The 19,002-nt window shown below is 42.7% G+C and overlaps 1 protein-coding gene across 2 annotated transcripts in view; it reads right to left on the bottom strand.

Annotated features, from left to right (window-relative positions):
- Window positions 1-19,002, bottom strand: part of Tceanc2 (transcription elongation factor A N-terminal and central domain containing 2) — a 43,098-nt gene that overhangs the window by 22,881 nt on the left and 1,215 nt on the right. For both annotated transcript variants that reach the window (XM_005353517.3, XM_026782059.1), the window contains exon 3: window positions 5,091-5,232. In XM_005353517.3, coding sequence (XP_005353574.1) covers window positions 5,091-5,232 — 142 coding nt within the window. The remainder of the gene's footprint in view (window positions 1-5,090; window positions 5,233-19,002) is intronic.

Below are 19,002 nucleotides of genomic sequence, written 5' to 3' on the forward strand. Positions count from 1 at the left end.
CTTCTCTGTGCTCTGCTTCCTTTTGCTATTAACTGTTACATTGAGACAAGGTCTCTGTAACCAGGAACACACCCATGATAATCCTTCTGCCTTAGTCTCCTGAGCACCAGGACAAGGTAGGTGTTCTAGTTTCATTTGTTGATGTAATAAAATACTGTGGCAAAGGTAACTTAGGGAAGAAGGGTCTACAAGGCTGACAGTCCCAGGTTATTAGCCCACTACTGCCAGGAAGTCAAGGCCAGAACCAGACCCGCACTTGTCGCTCTTGCTGTGCATTCACATCCTCTGTTTGTTGTTTGTTTTACGAGACAAGGTTGCAGCCGGGTGATGGTGGCGCACGCCTTTAATCCCAGCACTCGAGAGGCAGAGGCAGGTGGATCTCTGTGAGTTCGAGACCAGCCTGGTCTACAGAGCTAGTGCCAGGACAGGCTCCAAAGCCACAGAGAAACCCTGTCTTGAAAAACAAACAAACAAAAACAAACAAACAAAAAAAAAAACGAGACAAGGTTGCTCTGTAGCTTTGGAGTCTGTCCTGGAAGACAGGCTCTGTGGATCAGGCTGGCCTCAAACTCAGATCTGCCAGCCCCTGCCTCCAAGTGCTGGGATTAAAGGTGCGCATCACCGCCCGGTGCATCCACATGGTAATGTGCCGTTTCAGGCCTTTAGGCTTTCCTTTCCTTCCTCATGCCTCTGCCTGCAATGAACAGGAGTTCATTCTAACCAGCAAAGGTGCATCTCTATGACAACCCTTCCCAAGTCAGAGAAGAGAGTGCTGCTGCACCTTCATGGACTAGTATGTGCCCCGACGCTCATATTTTCAAAAGTCAACCACGACTATACACTTACATGCTTCCTCTCTAAGCAAGAACTATGAGGATCTTACAGACACAGACTAGACATCACTCTCTAGCACGCAACGTAAGCCACAGTATATCAAGGTCCTTGATGTGTGTCAAGCGAATGAATTATTCCAGATTGGAAATAAAATGCAGATCAAATGATGCAAGGCTCTTGCTGATCTTCACGTTGCTCATTAGTTTAACACGGAGACCTCGTCCTGTATTTTCCAACGCTGACTTCTCTCCTCTACTGGGTCCTTCTCATTAGCGTTCAGCACGTTGTCACTCTCTCTCTTAAAGCCTGACGTATTCAATCTACCTCCTTCCCCTTCCCCATCCCGTCACCTCTCTCTACTACCAAACTTCTCAAAAGCTTTTCTCTTTTCAGGGTCATTTCCACACCCCATTTTGCTCCTCTAGCTCCTGTCCCCAACCTTGCCTCTGAGACTGTCCTAAAATTATTAATGACTATTTTATAAATCAGTGCCATTTTTGGACTAAGCTTATCTGGTCCAGTGATAACCATGGAGGCTGACCATGTCTCCCTCCAAACCCTGAAGAAAATGACAGCATTTTCTTCTGTCCCTCTGGTCAGCTTTCTCGGTATGGTCCTAAAACCCTTTAAACATCCATGTGCTTCAGGACTAGGGCTTGGCTTTGTGCAATGGCTTATCTGTTTCTGTCGCCACAATTCCTCGCTCTATGTTGATGATGAGTCATTTATATCAAAATGGTTACAATCTTCCTTTAGATTCAGTTTTATGTACCCAATATCTTGGTGGTTTTTTTGTTTTTGTTTTTTTTAATTTGGTTCTTTGTTTTTCGAGACAGGGTTTCTCTGTGTATTCCTGGCTGTCCTGGAACTCGCTCTGTAGACCAGGTTGGCCTCAAATTCAGATCTGCCTGCCTCTGTCTCCTGAATGCTGGAATTAAAGGCTGTATCTAATAATTTTTTAGACATTTCTTTAGAGATGCTCTATGATTCTAGAGAAAATAAGAAACATGAAAAAATAAAAACAGTTTTGAAATGAAGAACTCATGAATGAGGTAAGAGTCTGCAGAAGAGAGAATTAGGAGTTTGGAAGGCACATATCTGAAGAGATTCTCTAGACTGCTGAGAGAGCGGAGGGGATAAAGGGTAGGGCAAATTAAAACATGAAGAAGAGATTTAACATGGTTTTACCTGTAGAATCTCAGGAGGGGACAGAGAAAATAAAAGCACACTTGAAGAGCGAATGGTTATAAATTTTCAACAAATAAACATGAGCTTGTGTAGCCAGCACACATGACAACCCTCAGTGAGTCTCATATCCTGGTAACCACACCTTGGGTAGTTACCATTCAAAACATGCAGCCACTGGCAGAATCCAATGAAAATGGCACTAGTGAGATTAAGCTATAAAAGAAACTATGGAAACCAGGCACGGTGGCTCCTGCCTGTAATCCCATCACTTGAGAGCCCGAGGCAAGATAATTACAAATTAAAGGCTAGCTTGGGTGCACAGTGAGTTTCAGGCCAACCTGGTTTACACAACAAAACTCTGTTTCAAAAAAACCAACCAAAGAAACAAACAGCAAATTGTGGCTTCTGTATTGACTGTTGTTTCAGTTCTTGACCTTTTTGGGATCATGGGCTCTGGGGAAGTCAGCTGCTATGAGGAACAGCCATGAGGACAGGCTGTGTGATGAGGAACTTAGGGTCTTCTCGAAGCAATCCTCTAACTGTGCTATCTTAGAAGCCCACCAGAAGACTGCAGCTCTAACCAACAGCCAACGCCAAGCTCATAAAGACAGGGACCAGCAGGAGGAGAGGGGCACATGTCACACAGTATTTAGGCAAGGAAGATAAGAGAATCCAGAGCTTAAGGTCATTCTAAACTACACGGCCAGCCTGGTTTTAAGAGTCCCTATCAAACCAAACCAAACTAAACCAAAATAAACATACCCTGAGCCAGAACCATTCAGATAAACTGGCTCCTGGTTTGCTGACCCTCAGGAAACTATGTGAAAGAATACTTTCTTAAGCAACTAAATTTTAGGGCAATTTCATACAGTAATAGATAACTAATATATTGCCAAAACCAAACAGTTCTGAATTGCTTACAAAAAGCCTCCTCCATCTGGTCCAGACTGTCTCTCAGTCTCGTTCCTTGCCATACTCTCTCTGGCATGTTCCATTTTAAATACACCTAACAACTTGGAGCTTTTGGAACACGACCACATTCTCTCTCCCACTTCCACGACGCACTCTCTGCCTGACACATTCTTCAACACCTTCTCTCCTACTTCCATCCACTTGGCTAACTTCTGCCGGTGACAGAGCACAGCACTACACCACAGGAAAGGTCTTATCAAACTGCCTGTCTTTCCATCAGATTCAAAGCTCAAAAAGAAGGAGCAACTCCTTTCTCCTTTATACCCCACAGTTCCCAGCACACAGAAGATACTCTGTAGATTTTGTTTCTTACACCCCACAAGGTAGAGCCAGGCAGGAAGGCTAAAAGCTGAAGTGTAAACATTTTCAGGAAATGATCCAAGTGAGATTTTCACCTGATATAACTGTAAAGGAACCCAGAACCCACTGCATTCCATGCAATTTCAAGTTTAGGGAAGGCTGGAGTAAGGTCAGGGTTCCAAAGTTAAGATGGATTCCAGTTCCTGCTAAGTCAGACCTCATGGTCGATCTATTATGGCCCTTGAGCTGTAACCTCTGAGCATCCGGAAAACACTCGCAGTCATATTCAAAGGTCAAACAGAAACGGGTTTTAAAATGATCAAATGATCACCTGTCCTGCCCTTAGGACAATCCTAGCTTATTATGCTAAGATTTAAGATCTGATCACATATAGTACCTGTGATATGTGTCTAAACAGGATCGTGCACCTACATAAACAAGCAGGTCATAAAGTATTAAACACTAGTACCCTCTGCTGGTGGAACGGCCTCACAGGCTCATGTGAATGGTCTTATTGCCCTCTAGTGACCACAACCTAAAAAGACAGCAAATCCTACCGCAGATGGGAGCATCTCCTTGGCTATAATGATAGGGTTTTATGTTCTTTAAGCATCTAATTTCCTCAGACGCTGGTTTATATTACAGGGGTGCAACTCTAAGATTCCTGGGGGCTCCCTTGGGACTCTGCACAGCTCTTCCCAGCTGTTAGCGACAGTGTGACGCTGCTCTCTCCGGCTTCTCAGGAAGAGGAGGTCAAGGGGAGGCAGAGGAGGCGATGGCTGCACCAGTGAGGGCAGAGGCAGCAGCTGTGAAAGATGATCCTGGACTCTCGGGGGAACCGCGAGCAGCTTGAGGAACACATGTTGTTCCTCCCTTGCAGATTAGCCACAGTTGTGGGCTGCTCTAAAACGGCAGCTCAGCGTGGTCCCTCACTTACCTCTGAAGCATCTCCAAAGCTGTGATAAATGGCACAGCGGCAAATGTCGCTACCGTTTTGTTTTATAAACCAGGCTTTGCCGGTGATTGTTGCCCCTGAGATTAAGCCGAGTTTCCTTCAAGATTTAACTGAAATGCTGCCCCCTCTATGAAATCTCTCCAAAGTCCCCAGATTACAGCAACTGCTTTACCTCTGATCGCACAGTCTCTCCAGGTAGGGGGAGCGGACAGTGGCAGGTCTCATGTGCGCATTTATAGCCACAGCAGGGCACTACTCCTGTTTGTCTACACCATCACCTCTCTACCGAGCTCCTCGAGGTCACAACCAAGTCTCAAACATTTTGCGCAGTCAGCATCGGGCACACTCAAAATATGACCTAGATGTCACTGTCACTTACCCGTCTCTATGATAAGTACAGACCTTGTCTAATAAGTGGACAGAGTAGTTCTGCTCACTCTGATCAAAGGTGGGGGAGGTGCGGCAAGACGGTTCAATGGGTAAAGGTGCTTGCCACCCAACTTGCCACACGTTAGAGGGAGAGAGAGCCAATGTCCACTAAGCTGTCCCCTGACCTCCATATGTGCACTGTGGCAAACACACACCCGACCCCCCTCCCAACATACAGTAAATTGAAAAAAAAAATCAAAGATTGAGGACTATGTTTTGTGTATTTTCACTTCATTTTTTTTTCTTGAATTTTTACTATATATTACAAAAGTATTACCCTGAGGCTAGTAAAATGCTCTAAACAACAGTCCCCTCCAGTGAATGTGCAAAACCTGGGTGGGTCAGACAAGGCATAGTGTACAGGAAGAAGGGGAGGCACTCTGAAGTACTTCCCACAGAGCTCAGAGCATACCTATCCTCGTTGACTTCAACACCTCCCTGGAGGGGATTTTCTTCTTTAATTCTTGTAAGGCTACAACTAGGTTCTCCTTGGTTTGACCAGGAAGCTCCAACGTAGCTTTCCATCTTTTTATGTCTTCTACAACCACAACTCTCTGTGAAAAAGAAAAGTCATTTGGAAAATGGAACATTTTCATTAGAAAGGCATCTGCCTTCACCTGAGCTAATGGCTCTCCTATTGACATATGAATTATTGATTATGACCTGAACCAAAGCACAGTGTGTCTGATGGCCCCAAATGATGGGTAATTGCTTAAAAGCAGGTCCTGCTTACTGCAGATCAGGAGGAGAGTTGCATCTATTAAGAAAAGTGCAACTTTTAATCTCACCATGCCAGACACCACTGGGCACTTAGCAGCGAGAGGTACTAAGGAAGACGATGCTAAGGTGAATCAACCTCAGAGCTCGCTTAAGTGTCTTAATTTGTATGCACGGAGCAGAGACGTCATAAAACCATGTTTACTTCAGCAATAAAAATCACACAAACAGTTCCCCACTTCCCAGGGGGAAACCCAAATTTTCTTTCTGGAAGAATTAAAAAAAAAAAAAAACTTCAAACACACAGGAAGGTATAGGGAGAGACCCACTACTTTTTAAAAGGTTGTCATTTTGTCATTCCCCAGAAAGTAGAGCATTATAAAATTTAAGTCCATTTACACCCTTCACCAAACTCATTTCCGGTCTTCCTTTGAGAAGAAGCTAGCACCTCACGGCTGAGTCTCAGGCTTCCATTAAGCACAAAACACTAGAGATTAGGAATAAGGGGAAAGAAAATGGGGAAGCTTTCATACTGTCATGCGATTTTTCTGTAGTTTTGGAATCATTTAAACTAAGAGCTTTTTAGTAAGCAAAAGTGGCAGACAAAAAGTAGCTTTTATAATTGAAAATTATTCCGGGCAGCGGTGGTGCACACCTTTAATACCAGCACTCGGGAGGCAGAGGCAGGCGGATCTCTGTGAGTTTGAGGCCAACCTGGTCTACAAGAGCTAGTTCCAGGACAGGCTCCAAAGCTACAAAGAAAAACCTGTCTCGAAAAACAAACCAAAAAAATTGAAAATTAAATATCTTATCTTGGATCACTATTACCCTGGGTAGGCGGGCAGTTAGGGGGTCAAGAATGGCCTTAGGAAGTTTCAGGGTTCTGGTAATGTTCAAGATAAACATATTCACATCATGGAAGTTCCTCATAATACTTAGCATATATGCACTTTTCTACATGAACTTTCAAAATAGTTATTATGTATGTATGTATGTATGTATGTATGTATGTATCTATCTGTCTATCTATCTATCTATCTATCTATCTATCTATCTATCTATCTATCTATCTATCTATCTATCCATCCTCCTTCTCTTGGAGGGAGAACATGGAGTCTGTTTCCAGCCTAGAAGCCAAGGGTGAAAGGAAGGTACATCCATCTCCCTATTTCCCAGCTTCCTCTTTGATTTTTGGTTTTGCCTTCTAAGTTCAAAGTTAGGAGAGCAAGGAAAAGATTTGACACTGATCAGGTTTTGGTGTCATCTGAACCGGCAGGCATTTAAAGATGACTTCCCTGACAGGATGACTTCTGCCGCTCTTTGGAGATTCCCTACTTGAAGCACTTACTATATTGGTAATGGTTCTTACAGCTCTCTCTCTCTCTCCCTCTCTCTTTCTCTCTCACACACAGACAGAGACAGGGACAGAGAGAGAGAGAGACAGACAGACGGGGGGGGGGGTAGCTCTAAAGGGAGGGGAACCAGAGAGAATGCTGGGATATATGTAACATGAAAACATGTGGGGGAAGGCAGTGGGAAGAGAGTAAGGACATATAATGAAACATGTATGAAAATGCCATAACAAGAGCTGGTAAGACAGCTCAGGAGGCACTGTCAAACCTGAAGTCCCAAGTTCAGTCCCCAGAACCTACATGGCAGAACAGCAAGTTGTCCTCTGACTGCCACACACCCACAATAAACACATGTAAAAAGAAAAAGAAGTTATAATGAAACCCATTATTTTGTACGCTTTCTCTGTAGGTGCCCCAGAGTCCTTCTAAGGTGTCTGCGAACCCAGCCACTCTAGTTAAACCCAGGCTATCCAGCATTCTCTCCTATGACCAATATCTTTGCCCTAAAAAACTCCCAAAGGTAACAGGCTGGCAAGGGACCCGCTTCTCCCTCTGCCATCAGCCAGCAACTGTCTTTGGGCTTTCCCAAGCACAGGTCCAGTCTGGGCATTGACCAACTCCAGGAACAGAGTTGATTCTCCAACAGAAACTGCCACAAAGGCGTCCTCACTTTCTACAGATGATCGCATTCTGCTCTCCCCCTCTGACCCAGACCTTCTCTATGGCCTATGGTAGATGCAGGGTCGGGATTCACACACTGCCTGCATAAGTTCCAGAGAGATACATTTTTATATCTACTCCCTGTTCTCAGCCCCCAGGAAATTCAATCAAACCTTAGAGGGGTTTCCTTCCCACGTCTTCACTGTTACACATACTGCTTCCATGAACTCTGACTTTTTGTGTACTATCTCCCACCTGTTCACTTTCTCTGTAGCTTCATGCTCTGAGTAGTGGGTACTGCTGGTTCTCTCTCCCACCCCTCTGCCTGCCTGGTGTAATGTAAGGATCTACCTTTCCAATACCCTCTTTGTCCATCTGTATTGGTTACTCACTAGACATATTTTTTTCTTTACTTTTTGTCTTCTTTTTTATTTTTTTTAAAGATTTATTTATTATGTATGTATACAGTGTTCTGCCTGCGTGTGCCTGCAGCCCAGAAGAGGGCACCAGACCTCATTAAGGATGGTTGTGAGCCACCATGTGGTTGCCGGAAATTGAACTCAAGACCTCTGAAGAGCAGAAAGTGCTCTCGACCTCTGAGCCACCTCTCCAATCCTTGTCTCCTTTCTTGTCTTCTGCTAAGCAGACTGGTTTTTTTGTTTTGTTTTGAGACAGGTTCTGCATACCCTAGGCTGGCCTCAAGTTCCCCATCCTCCTATATTTAAGAGTCATCACCCTTGGCTCTAAGTTTTAACCGTGTTTTTTTTTTCTCATAGTTTAAGAATAATTGTGTTTCTTTCATTTAAATGCTGCCATTTTAGGACCCATGTTCAAAGAAATATTTGCGCCAATCTTCTTACAAGTCTCTTTCAAAAACTCCTATTATTTTTTTTTATTCTTTTATTTCTGAGTGATATATTCTAAATTATTTCCTTATTATCAAGCTTCCTATTCATGACTTTTCTCTTAGGCTACATCATGTCTACTTTAACCTGTTCAATATGTTTCTACTTCAACAAACATGTCGTTTTCATTGGACGAGCTGATTCTTTTTTCACTCCTATTTCTACTCCTTTCCTTTTTAAAATCTTTGTGAACATTCAAAACATATCTAAGATTTCAGATAGTTCTCTTATCCCCATTTCTTGGGGTAGAGAATTTATCATATCTACCTGTTCACTTACCCGCCTCATAGTTTACTTTCTCATGGGGTTTGTCTGGACTACAAGTTCTCTAGAGGATTGCTTTCCTTGGGAGTCTGTGTGTTCTAGGATGTGGAGGGCTGAACAGGAAACCCACATGTGCCTCTTCAAGGTTTTGGAGTTTCCTGGTTTTACCCTAGACTCCATGCTAACTTTACAGTTTGTATGCACAGTTAACAGGCATGTGGTTCTAATGTATTAATGTCAACTCTTTTTTATCTAAGACCCCCAACAAGATGGCAATCTTCACACTGTGTTCTTTAACTGGTAGGCGGAATTTTTCTAGCTCACTTTCCACAAACATGGTAGACCTATTCTAGTTTTAAATTCCACTGGGGGCATGGGTACCAGCTCCAGTTCCCAACAGATGAGGCTCAGAGGTCTCTCCGATGCTGACCTTAAGTTCTAGCCTGTAAGCATTACAGCTGCTTTCAATACCTCCAAACAATTCAGCTTCATCTTCTACTTAAGCTCCAGGATTCCATTTGCTGTCTCTTCTCGGTACCTTAGGATTTTCTTTCTTGTAGACCAGGCTGGCCAAGAACCCACTTTATAGATCAGGCTGACCTTGAACTCACAGAGATCTGCCCACTCTGACTTCTTAGTGCTGGGATTAAAGGTGTGAACCACCATGCCTGGCTTATTAAAGATGTTTAACCTAGCCTTCTAGACACGGTCGGAAACAGGTTAGAAATCCCAAATCAGATCACTTTGACTTATGGAACAAATAAATCCAAACTATTTTATTGCTGGTCTTTGGAGACAGGGTTTCTCTGTGTAGTCCTGGCTGTGCTGGAACTTGCTCTGTAGACCAGGCTGGCCTTGAACTCAGAGATCCAACTGCCTCTGCCTCCTTGAGAGCTGGGACCAAAGATGTGTGCCAATACTGCCTGGCTTAAGTCCAAACTCTTAAGCTTGATATAAAAGCTCTTCCATGACCCGAGATCCTTTAGTGTCAAGATATGCTCTAGATACTATCAGCAGCTGCCAAAACAGGGTTCACACCCGCTTCCTTTGCCTGAAAACCATTTGTCTTTTAAATAGTCTTGAGTATCAACTCTTCCATGAAGCCTCCCTTCTACTGCCTTTGACCACATTCCTGTTTGCATACCACTTCCTGTATCCACGCTTCTGCATGCACTTGTTAACAAGACTATCTTTCCTACCAGACTATAGCTTGAGGGTGAAAACAATTTGTTCTTAATTTATCTCCCCATCCTCAATGTACAGGAGGTGGAATGAAACAAATCTGTTCTTCAGGTCTGAAGAATAAGAGCAGAAACCAGACAGGGAATTCTTACAGATATCAAAGAAATATTTGATTATAACTATTTTCACTTTTTGTTTTGTTTTGTTTTGTTTTTTCAAGACAGGGTTTCTCTGTGTAACAGCTCTGGTTGTACTAGAATTTGCTTTGTAGACCACATTGGTCTTGAACTCACAGAGATTCGCCTGCCTCTGCCTCCGATGTGCTTGTATTAAAGGTGTGTGCCACCACTGCCCAGTTTATTTTTACTTTTTTGAAGGGCAGAGTACAGTCGCAGGCAGCCCAGGCTCCTAGCCTTGAACTTGCTAGGTAGCTGAGGATGACCTTCAACTTCAACTTCCACCGTCTGAGTGCTGGAACTATAGAACTGCAAGCATGCACCGCCATCCCTTACAGGCATACTCAGAACACAGACACAAGAGAACAGAACGGCTGTGGAGTACAGCAGGGAAAGCTAATCTGAATACTGGACGGTTATCACTGGGAATATATGGTCCTTTTGTCTCATCTTACAGCTGGGACAGCTGCCTTGCAGGTTGACAAGAGTGGCTACAGAAGGCGGTCACTCATACGCAGTGATGTGTGCACTGTTCCACTGGCTGGGGCAGGCAGCAACACACTGACTGGCTGGTGAGTCCTGCAAAGGAAAGGTTCATAAAGCATTCCAAAGCGCTAAACCTGAAAGAACTGGCATAGTCTATATCTTTTAATAATAACAATAGTTTTAAAAATATGTTCTTAGAACTAATCACTTCGTAAAGGAGTAAGATGAGATTAGCCAAATTAACCTTTACCACTTAAATGTGCACTACAAGAGTTCCCCCGAGTATCCCTTTTATTACATGAGATAAGACCATGGTGAAATTACTTGTAATATGCTGATAACAGAAGTAAAACGGTCTTAAGATTGTTATACCTCCCAGCTTGGCATTTAGAAACTCCTACTTCTTTTTAGTTCTAGTGGGCAGACTATATATACACTCAGATTGCCTGGTTCAAACCCCTGCTCTGCTACTCCGTGCTGCACTGGCCTTAGGCAAACCACCTCACTTCTCTATTCATTGAGTCCTTTCTTTTTTTAAGTAATGGGTTTTAATGGGTTTTTGCCTACATGCATGTCTGTTCACCAAGTATATGACTGACACTTTGACATTTGATGGCCAGAAAAGGGCATCAACTATCTTGGAACTGGAGTTATAGAGAGTTGTGAATGTGTGTCATGAGTGTTGGGAATAGAATTCAGGTCCTCTGGAAGTGCTCTTTTTGTTTGTTTGTTTTTGTTTTTCGAGACAGAGTTTCTCTGTAGCTTTGGAGACTGTCCTGGAACTAGCTCTTGTAGACCAGGCTGGCCTTGAACTCACAGAGATCAGCCTACCTCTGCCTCCTGAGTGCTGGGATTAAAGGCATGTGCCACCACCACCTGGCTCTGGAAGTGCTCTTAACCAGTAAGCCATATCTCTGGATTCTTCATCTGTGAATGATAAAACCTTTCATAGCTGTTACTAAGACTTAAGAGTCAATATCTGTAAAGTTTAATGTCTGACCTATAAAAACAGGCTCACTGGATGGTAGTGGTACAAGGCCTTAATTCCAGGCAGAGGCAGGCAGATCTCTGTGAGTTCAAGGCCAGCCTGGTCTACAAGAGCTAGTTCCAGGATAGGCTCCAAATCTACAGAGAAACCCTGTCTCAAAAAATCAAACAGAACAAAATAAAACAAAACAGACTAACTAACAAACAAACAAACAAACAAAAAACCAGGCTCAACAAATGCCATCATTATTATCACCACAATAACCTTCTCTGAAGCTTTAGTCTTACTATACAAGCCTTTACATTTTTATTTTGACATTTTTATTCATTTGTGCATGCATATGTCATAGGGCATATGTGTTGGTCAGAAGATAGCATGTAAGTTGGTTCTCTCCTTCCACTATTTAGGTCCTGGGTCACCTAACCCAGGCCCTTAGTTAGGCTTGGCAGCAAGTGCCTTTACCCACTGACTTGCACAGGAGAAAAAAAAACTATGGATCTTTACTACATGTCAGGCATAAAGCTCAGTCGGCCCTCTCACCAAGCATTTACTCGTAAGTTCTATGACAACTCTGCAGGTTGAGCTATCCTGATACTGGTGAGGAAAACAAGGCTTCAGCCTTCAACACATTCTTGCACTAAACCAGAATGCCCATCAGCCACAGTGGCACATGCTGTTGTGGAATAACCCTTCTGTACACTCTGAAGAAGTGTCACTTAGATTGGTTTAGTAAAAAGCTGAACAACCAATAGTTAGGCAGGATTCGCAGAGAGAATGCTGGGAAGAAGAAAGGGAGAAGGCAACCAGATATGGAAAGAGTAGGACACATGAAACATAGGTTAGTACAAATATGGAGGCCGGGCGGTGGTGGCGCTTGCCTTTAATCCCAGCACTCGGGAGGCAGAGGCAGGTGGATCTCTGTGAGTTCGAGGCCAGCCTGGGCTACAAGAGCTAGTTCCAGCACAGGCTCCAAAGCTACAGAGAAACCCTGTCTCGGAAAACAAAAAAACAAAAAAAGGGTTAATTTAAGTTATAAGAGCTAGTTAGAAACAAATCTAAGTTATTGGCTGAGCTTTTGTAATTAATAATAAGTCTCCATGTCATGACTTAGGAGCTGATTGGTGGGATAGAAAAATCCATCTACAAATAGCATCCAACCTGGGGGCACATATTTCCACATAAGACCTGAGAAAGCTTAAAAATAAAATAAAATAAAGGTTCCAAATACAACAATGGAGCCAAACGGAGCTTCCTAGTTCCACAGTCTGTCACTGGGGCCATGGTACAAAGACAAACATCTCCTTGGGGCAGCGTGCCATGAGTTAAGCTGCACAGCGGTTTAAGGTTCTGCTCATGCAGACAGAAAAGATTACAGATGCACAGTAAAGCAGGTTCAGACAAAATAAACCTCTAAACAGGTTACAGTGTGTTTAACAATGTGTGTTGGCTTTAAAAAAAAGGATATAGGCAGCATAAAAAAACAATAGTTTAAAAACAAAATAAAATTTCTAAAGAGAGAAGTAAAGTAACTTTAAAAAAAGCGACATGGAGATGGGAAATACACAGGGAGTCTGGATCCTGTATGGTGTTATATTGACTTTAAATATTTTGATTGCTGATGATTATATAATAGATGCTAAGAGACACTGAATTATAAAAACTACTAAATTAAACCAAACTATATATTTTTAAAATGTCTTAACTTTGAAGCCAAAAATATGTTCATTGAGGAAGAGGTTATGCTTTTGTTTCCTTCAAGGTTGATAGAGATCAGGTTTGATCAGGGGAGACCCCCTGAAAATACTAGCTACAGACATAAAGAAATAAACCTAAAAAAAAAAAAACACCCTATAAGACAGGTGACATATATTTTACCTGCTCAAACATAAAACAAAAAATCATCTTTAAGTGACTTGTGTACACTGTACATTCCATACTTGTGTTAATGCAGATAATGCAAGTTACCTTTGAAAGTTTGTGTGTTTTCAGAAGAAGGGGAGCAGGCACCAATGAAAATGGGTGGCCAGGTGATTCAGCCTCCCCAAGAGCCTCTGTTGTAGTTTCCTCTGAGTTGTGCACTCAGAACAGCTTCAAGGCTGCTGGCTGAGATGGTCCAGCCTCACAGACTACTCCAGCCAGGACTTTAGATAACCCTTACATTCTCCCATCATACCGAGACTGAACAACAGCTAGCTCTCCCAGGACTTGACCATTATCTTAATTTTTTTGGGGTCCCTTAAAGATGCCAGAGCCCCCCAGACAACAGAAAGAAGTCTAGAGAACATAAAACCCACATTCCCAAGAGATGGGATGGGTGGGTTTTGATCATTTGGAGGATTATGAATGTCTGTCATTGTTTGGGGGGTGGGTTACAAACTGTTATTGGTCATGGTCAGAAAAAAAAAACTGATAGAGGTCAGCCTGGTCTACAAGAGCTAGTTCCAGGACAGGAACCAAAAGCTACGGAGAAACCCTGTCTCGAAAATCAAAAAAACAAAAACAAAAACAAAAACAAAACAACAATAACAACAACAACAACAACAAAACTGAACAGGAATCTTTTTCTGAAGAGAAAAAGCAGGACATAATATAGAAATGATGAGATAAAGGTATGAATTGTTGGGTCTACTTTTGAACAACCTCTAGTTGAAAGCATATTAGGCATGTTTTCAAGGTTAAACATGTATTTTAGATAGATAGATGGTCTTCAAACACTTCAAAGACTTACTGAATATGGCATGAAAAATGTTTTGTTAACATAGGGTTTTTCATGACAGCAAGATATATCTGTTCCTGGCAGTACCAATCTACTTCATAAAAGGATGCTGGGCACTGAAGAACCTCTACATGGAGTTTGCTTTCAATGTGACAAGGCTGGTCATTTGGGCAAGAAACTGCCCTTGCCTTGATTGTTGACAGTATGCTGTATAAACTGGACAAGCAGGACACAATGGAAAAATACTGCTGAACTTTGAGAAAACAAGGCAGGACAGTTCTTCAAAATTTCTGCTTTATAGATGTCTGCCAGATATTCTCAGCCTGATGGACACCCCAACATTGCAGAAGAACCTTGGGTAAATGCCCAGGCAGCCAGATGTCTCTATCATTTCTAGAATTTTGGGAATGGCTTGCACTGCACTTCCTGTTTACTCGGGTAATAGTACATCTTTCCAGGGTCTTTCCAGGACTAGATAGTTAGTTACATTTTCCTTAGTTATGATAGAAAATAAAAAGACTAAAAAATGGAGTATTCTCCCCAAATATGCCAAATACAAATGGACTGGACACGGTAAATGTAATCCTTACTTCATAATTGTTCTTATTATATATAGTTTTACTTTGTTAGAGTTACGATCTTTCCTTTTTATTTAGACAAAAGGAGGATATTTTGTGGAATAATCAGAAGTATCACTCTGATTGGTTTAATAAAAAGCTAAACGGCCAATAGTTAGGTAGGATTGGGGGGCAGACAGAATGCTGGGAAGAAGGGGAGAAGCTAGCCAGACATGGAATGAGTTGGACACACAAAGTGGGATAGAAGTAAAAGTCACATGATAGATATAGATTAATGAAAATATGGGTTAATTTATTAAATTAGAACTAGTAAGAACCAGGCAGTGGTGGCATACGCCTTTAATTGCAGCACTTGGGAGGCAGAGGCTGGTGGATCTCTATGAGTTCAAGACCAGTCTAGTCCACAAGAGCTAGTTCCAGAACAGGTCCCAAAGCTACAGAGAAACACTGTCTTGAAAAAACAAAAACAAAAACAAAACAAAAGAGCTAGTTAGAAACAAGCCTAAGCTATTGGCCGAGCTTTTATAATTAATAATAAATCTCCATGCTTTGATTTGAGAGCTGGCTGGCAGAACAGACAAAGACTAGCTACAACATGCCTCTAATCCCAACACAAGGTGGCCAGGCAGGAAGATCACAAGCCAGCTTGGGCTACACTAAGATGCTGTTTCAAGACAAGTAAAAACTAAAGCTAAACCATGATGGTGGTGTGTGGGAATAAGTGACTTGGCAGAGAAATTCTATAAATCATACACAGTTTATCGCAGCATGATTTCATAGTTATTATGCGCTCCCATCCTTACTGGGAGTCTCATGAGGGCTTACATTTTGATCTCAGGCTTTTCTTATGCTCCCTGCCGTACCCAGCAGAGTTCTGGGCATAAAATTTCTTTTTCCTATCAAATCCTTCTAAGTGGGGCTGGAGAGGCAGCTCAGCAGTTCAGAGCACTGTCTGTTCTTCTGGAGGACCCGTGTTTAGTTCCAGAACCCACAGGGCAGCTGACAATGACCCATAACTCCACATCCAAGATGATCTCGGGCCCTCTCCTGCTTCCTTGGGCACTGGATACACCTGGTGTACACAGATACACGCAGGCAAAACACCCATGCACATTTTAAAAAACTGATAAAATTTTAAAGAGAGAGAGAAAGAGAGAGAATTGAAGATGGGAGGATTAACTCCCTTAAAGGCAGAAAATACTTCAACATTCAATTTCAACAAATTTTTAATGACTCCTTAATATATACCAGACACTAATATATTCCAAGGGTACAGAGGTATAATATTCCAGAGTCCCTATATCCATGTAACTTATAAGCTAAGTTTCACAAGGAAAGTAGTTCTTTTTTTTTTTTTTGCTTTTTCGAGACAGGGTTTCTCTGTGATTTTGGAGCCTGTCCTGGAACTAGCTCTTGTAGACCAGGCTGGTCTCGAACTCACAGAGATCCACCTGCCTCTGCCTCCCGAGTGCTGGGATTAAAGGCGTGCGCCACCACCACCCGGCTTAGGAAAGTAGTTCTTGATTGAGTAGATAAACAAGTAGAAATTAACTCTATAAAAACAAAGAGAAATATTTTACAGGAAAAGGAACCAGTATCAAGTCCAAAGAAAGCCCTAACAGCTTAAAGGAGACAAACATAACAGAAAGAAAAAAGCAGTAAAGGAAGGGTGGCTGGAATGTCTTCACATAAATGGAGAGTCACACATAGTCATGCTGGAGCCCAACAGCATGCCACCCCAAAACTTTTAGAGTTCTACATGACTTGGTTGTTTAGGAAAATATAGTTTATTTTCATATAGTTTATGTCAATCCTGTGCCAGGCAGTAGAGACACAAAACCATTAGGATACAGGTTCAAGAAACCTGAAGTGTAGCAGGATGCAGATATGCCAAGAAGCCAGTCTGATAAAGCATAAGCAAATGCGGTAAGAGGAACTTGCTTAAGAATGACACAAAGACCATCTGTTGGATCAAATTATTCGGAGGTGTGCTGCTTTTTTTTTTTTTTTTAACTCTGTGAAGCTGTGATTCTCTGCCTGTCTAAAACATCTGATGGTCTAATAAAGAGCTGAACTGCCAATAGCAAGGCAGGGGCAAGGATAGGAGGGGCTGGCAGGCAGAAAGAATATATAGGAGAAACGAGGAGGAAGAGGAGCAGCTAGGGACCAACCACCCAGTTAGTCACAGAGTGAGAGTGACAATAAGATACACAGAAGTAAGAAAAGGAAAAGCCCAGAGGCAAAAGATAGTTGGGATAATTTAAGAAAAGCTGGTAAGAAACAAGCCTAGCTAAGCCTGGGCATTCATGACTAAGAGTAGGTCTCTGTGTGTGATTTATTTGGGACCTAGGAGGTGGGACCCTCAAAAAGCCAAAAGAGTAAAACATCACATAACAATCCACCTCCAATGTACCTGGGAGCCATAGCAAGACCACTTATGGGAGTCAGTTCTCTCCTGCTACCACAGGGTTCCTCAGGCTGAACTAAAATCTTCAGGCTTGGCAGCAAGTGGCTTTGACCTGCTGAGCAAAATCTCATCTACCTGGTTTTAGCATATTCCCCCCCCCCTTTTTTTTTGTTTTTTTGAGTCAGGGTATCTGGAGCTTCAGAGCTTGTACTGGAACTCACTCTGTTGACCAGACTGGCCTCGAACTCACAGAGATCCACCTGCTTCTGCCTCCCAAGTGCTGGAATTAAAAGTGTGCACCACCACCACCTGGCTCCAACATATTCTTAATCACTACCCTATACTGCTTCCAAGACAACACAGTAAGAGCATTCCTGGCAAAGGGATTGTAGATGCAAAAGAACAGAGAGGAATGGAGGCTGGTGATCTAGAAACAGCTTGCTGGTAGAGCCCTCACTCAGCAATCAACAGCACTGTCACCACCCCAAATCATTTGGGCAGCCCCTCTTCAATGCCTTCTAATACAGATCTGGTTAGACTATGGGTACTGTGGAATAATCCTTTTGTACACTGTAAAGAGTTGTCGCTCAAAATGGTTTAATAAAAAGCTGATTGGCTGATAGCTAGGATTTTGGGAGCATAAATGCTAGGAGGAAGAAGGGAGAAGTCAGAGGAGATGCTAGGAGATGCAAAGCAAGCAGAATGGGCAATGTGGACAGGAGGTAATAAAGTCACAAGACAGAAAGTAAATGAATAAAAATGGGTTAATTAAAGTTAAAGAGCTAGTAGAAACAAGCCTAAACTAAGGCCAAGCTTTCATAATTAATATAACTCTTCATGTTTTTGTGGGTTTTGTGTGTGTGTGTGTGTGTGTGTGTGTGTGTGTGAGCTAGTGGCCCCCAAAAAGACTCCTTACATATGGGGGCACCCAGGGAAAGAATACAACTAGGATCTAAACCAAGTACTCAGAATGCTACCACACCACCTCTGTTTCTAGTCCCAGATCCCCTCTCACTTCAGAAATCGAGACTGGAGGTGCAAGTGTGTCAGGGACAGCCAGAGCACCTTGGGATGGGTATGGTCACCCTGGATAAACAATTCAAACCAAGGCCGAGCTCTACGCCGCACAAACATTAGGAATCTCAGGTATAGAGAAACCAACCAGGAAAGCTAAAAACAAATCAAAATGCAGAAGAGGCGCAAGGTGACCAGAGATTCACTGCAAGTTGTCTTTAGCACAATCATAATTAATTTAGCATTTATGCGATTATAGCTTTTTAAATTTTTTTTGGTGTGGTGATGGAGACTGACTGGAGGGCTTCACACTTGACAAGCAAGCACTCTACCACTAAGCCACACCCCTAATATATTTCTTTTCTTGAGAGCCTTGCCATGTAATGCCTTTTGTTCTTGAACTCTCCATCTTCCTGCATTAGACTTCTAAGTGTGCGGTCTACAAATGTGCACTAGCACACTTAGCTTCACTGCCTGTTTGAATGCTCCTCACCTCTTCCTAACTAGTCGGAAGCAAACTTAGTTCCAGGGAGCAAATAACACATTGAAGTCCCTGTGGTCCTAGGTGGAGCTGTGGAGTCCTATGCTACAATTCTGGCCAACAAGATGCCAAAGCACAATAAAGCGTCCTCACTTACTCCTTATTAGGTTGGTCTCTAGAGCAGATGGAATCCAACCTGAAACTTTAATCCTTCTTAAAAACTTTGGGGCTGGAGAGATGATGGCTCAGGGGTGGTTGAGAGCATACACTGCTCTTGCAGAGGACCCTAGCTCAGTTTCCAGCAACCACCTCAGGTAGCTCACAATCACTGTTACTCTAGCTCCAAAGAGCTCCAAAGCCTCTAGTGAACATACCCACACACAGACACTGGTACACAT

The sequence above is a fragment of the Microtus ochrogaster genome, chromosome 10, assembly GCF_000317375.1.
Source record: "Microtus ochrogaster isolate Prairie Vole_2 chromosome 10, MicOch1.0, whole genome shotgun sequence".
NCBI classification, from domain to species: domain Eukaryota; kingdom Metazoa; phylum Chordata; class Mammalia; order Rodentia; family Cricetidae; genus Microtus; species Microtus ochrogaster.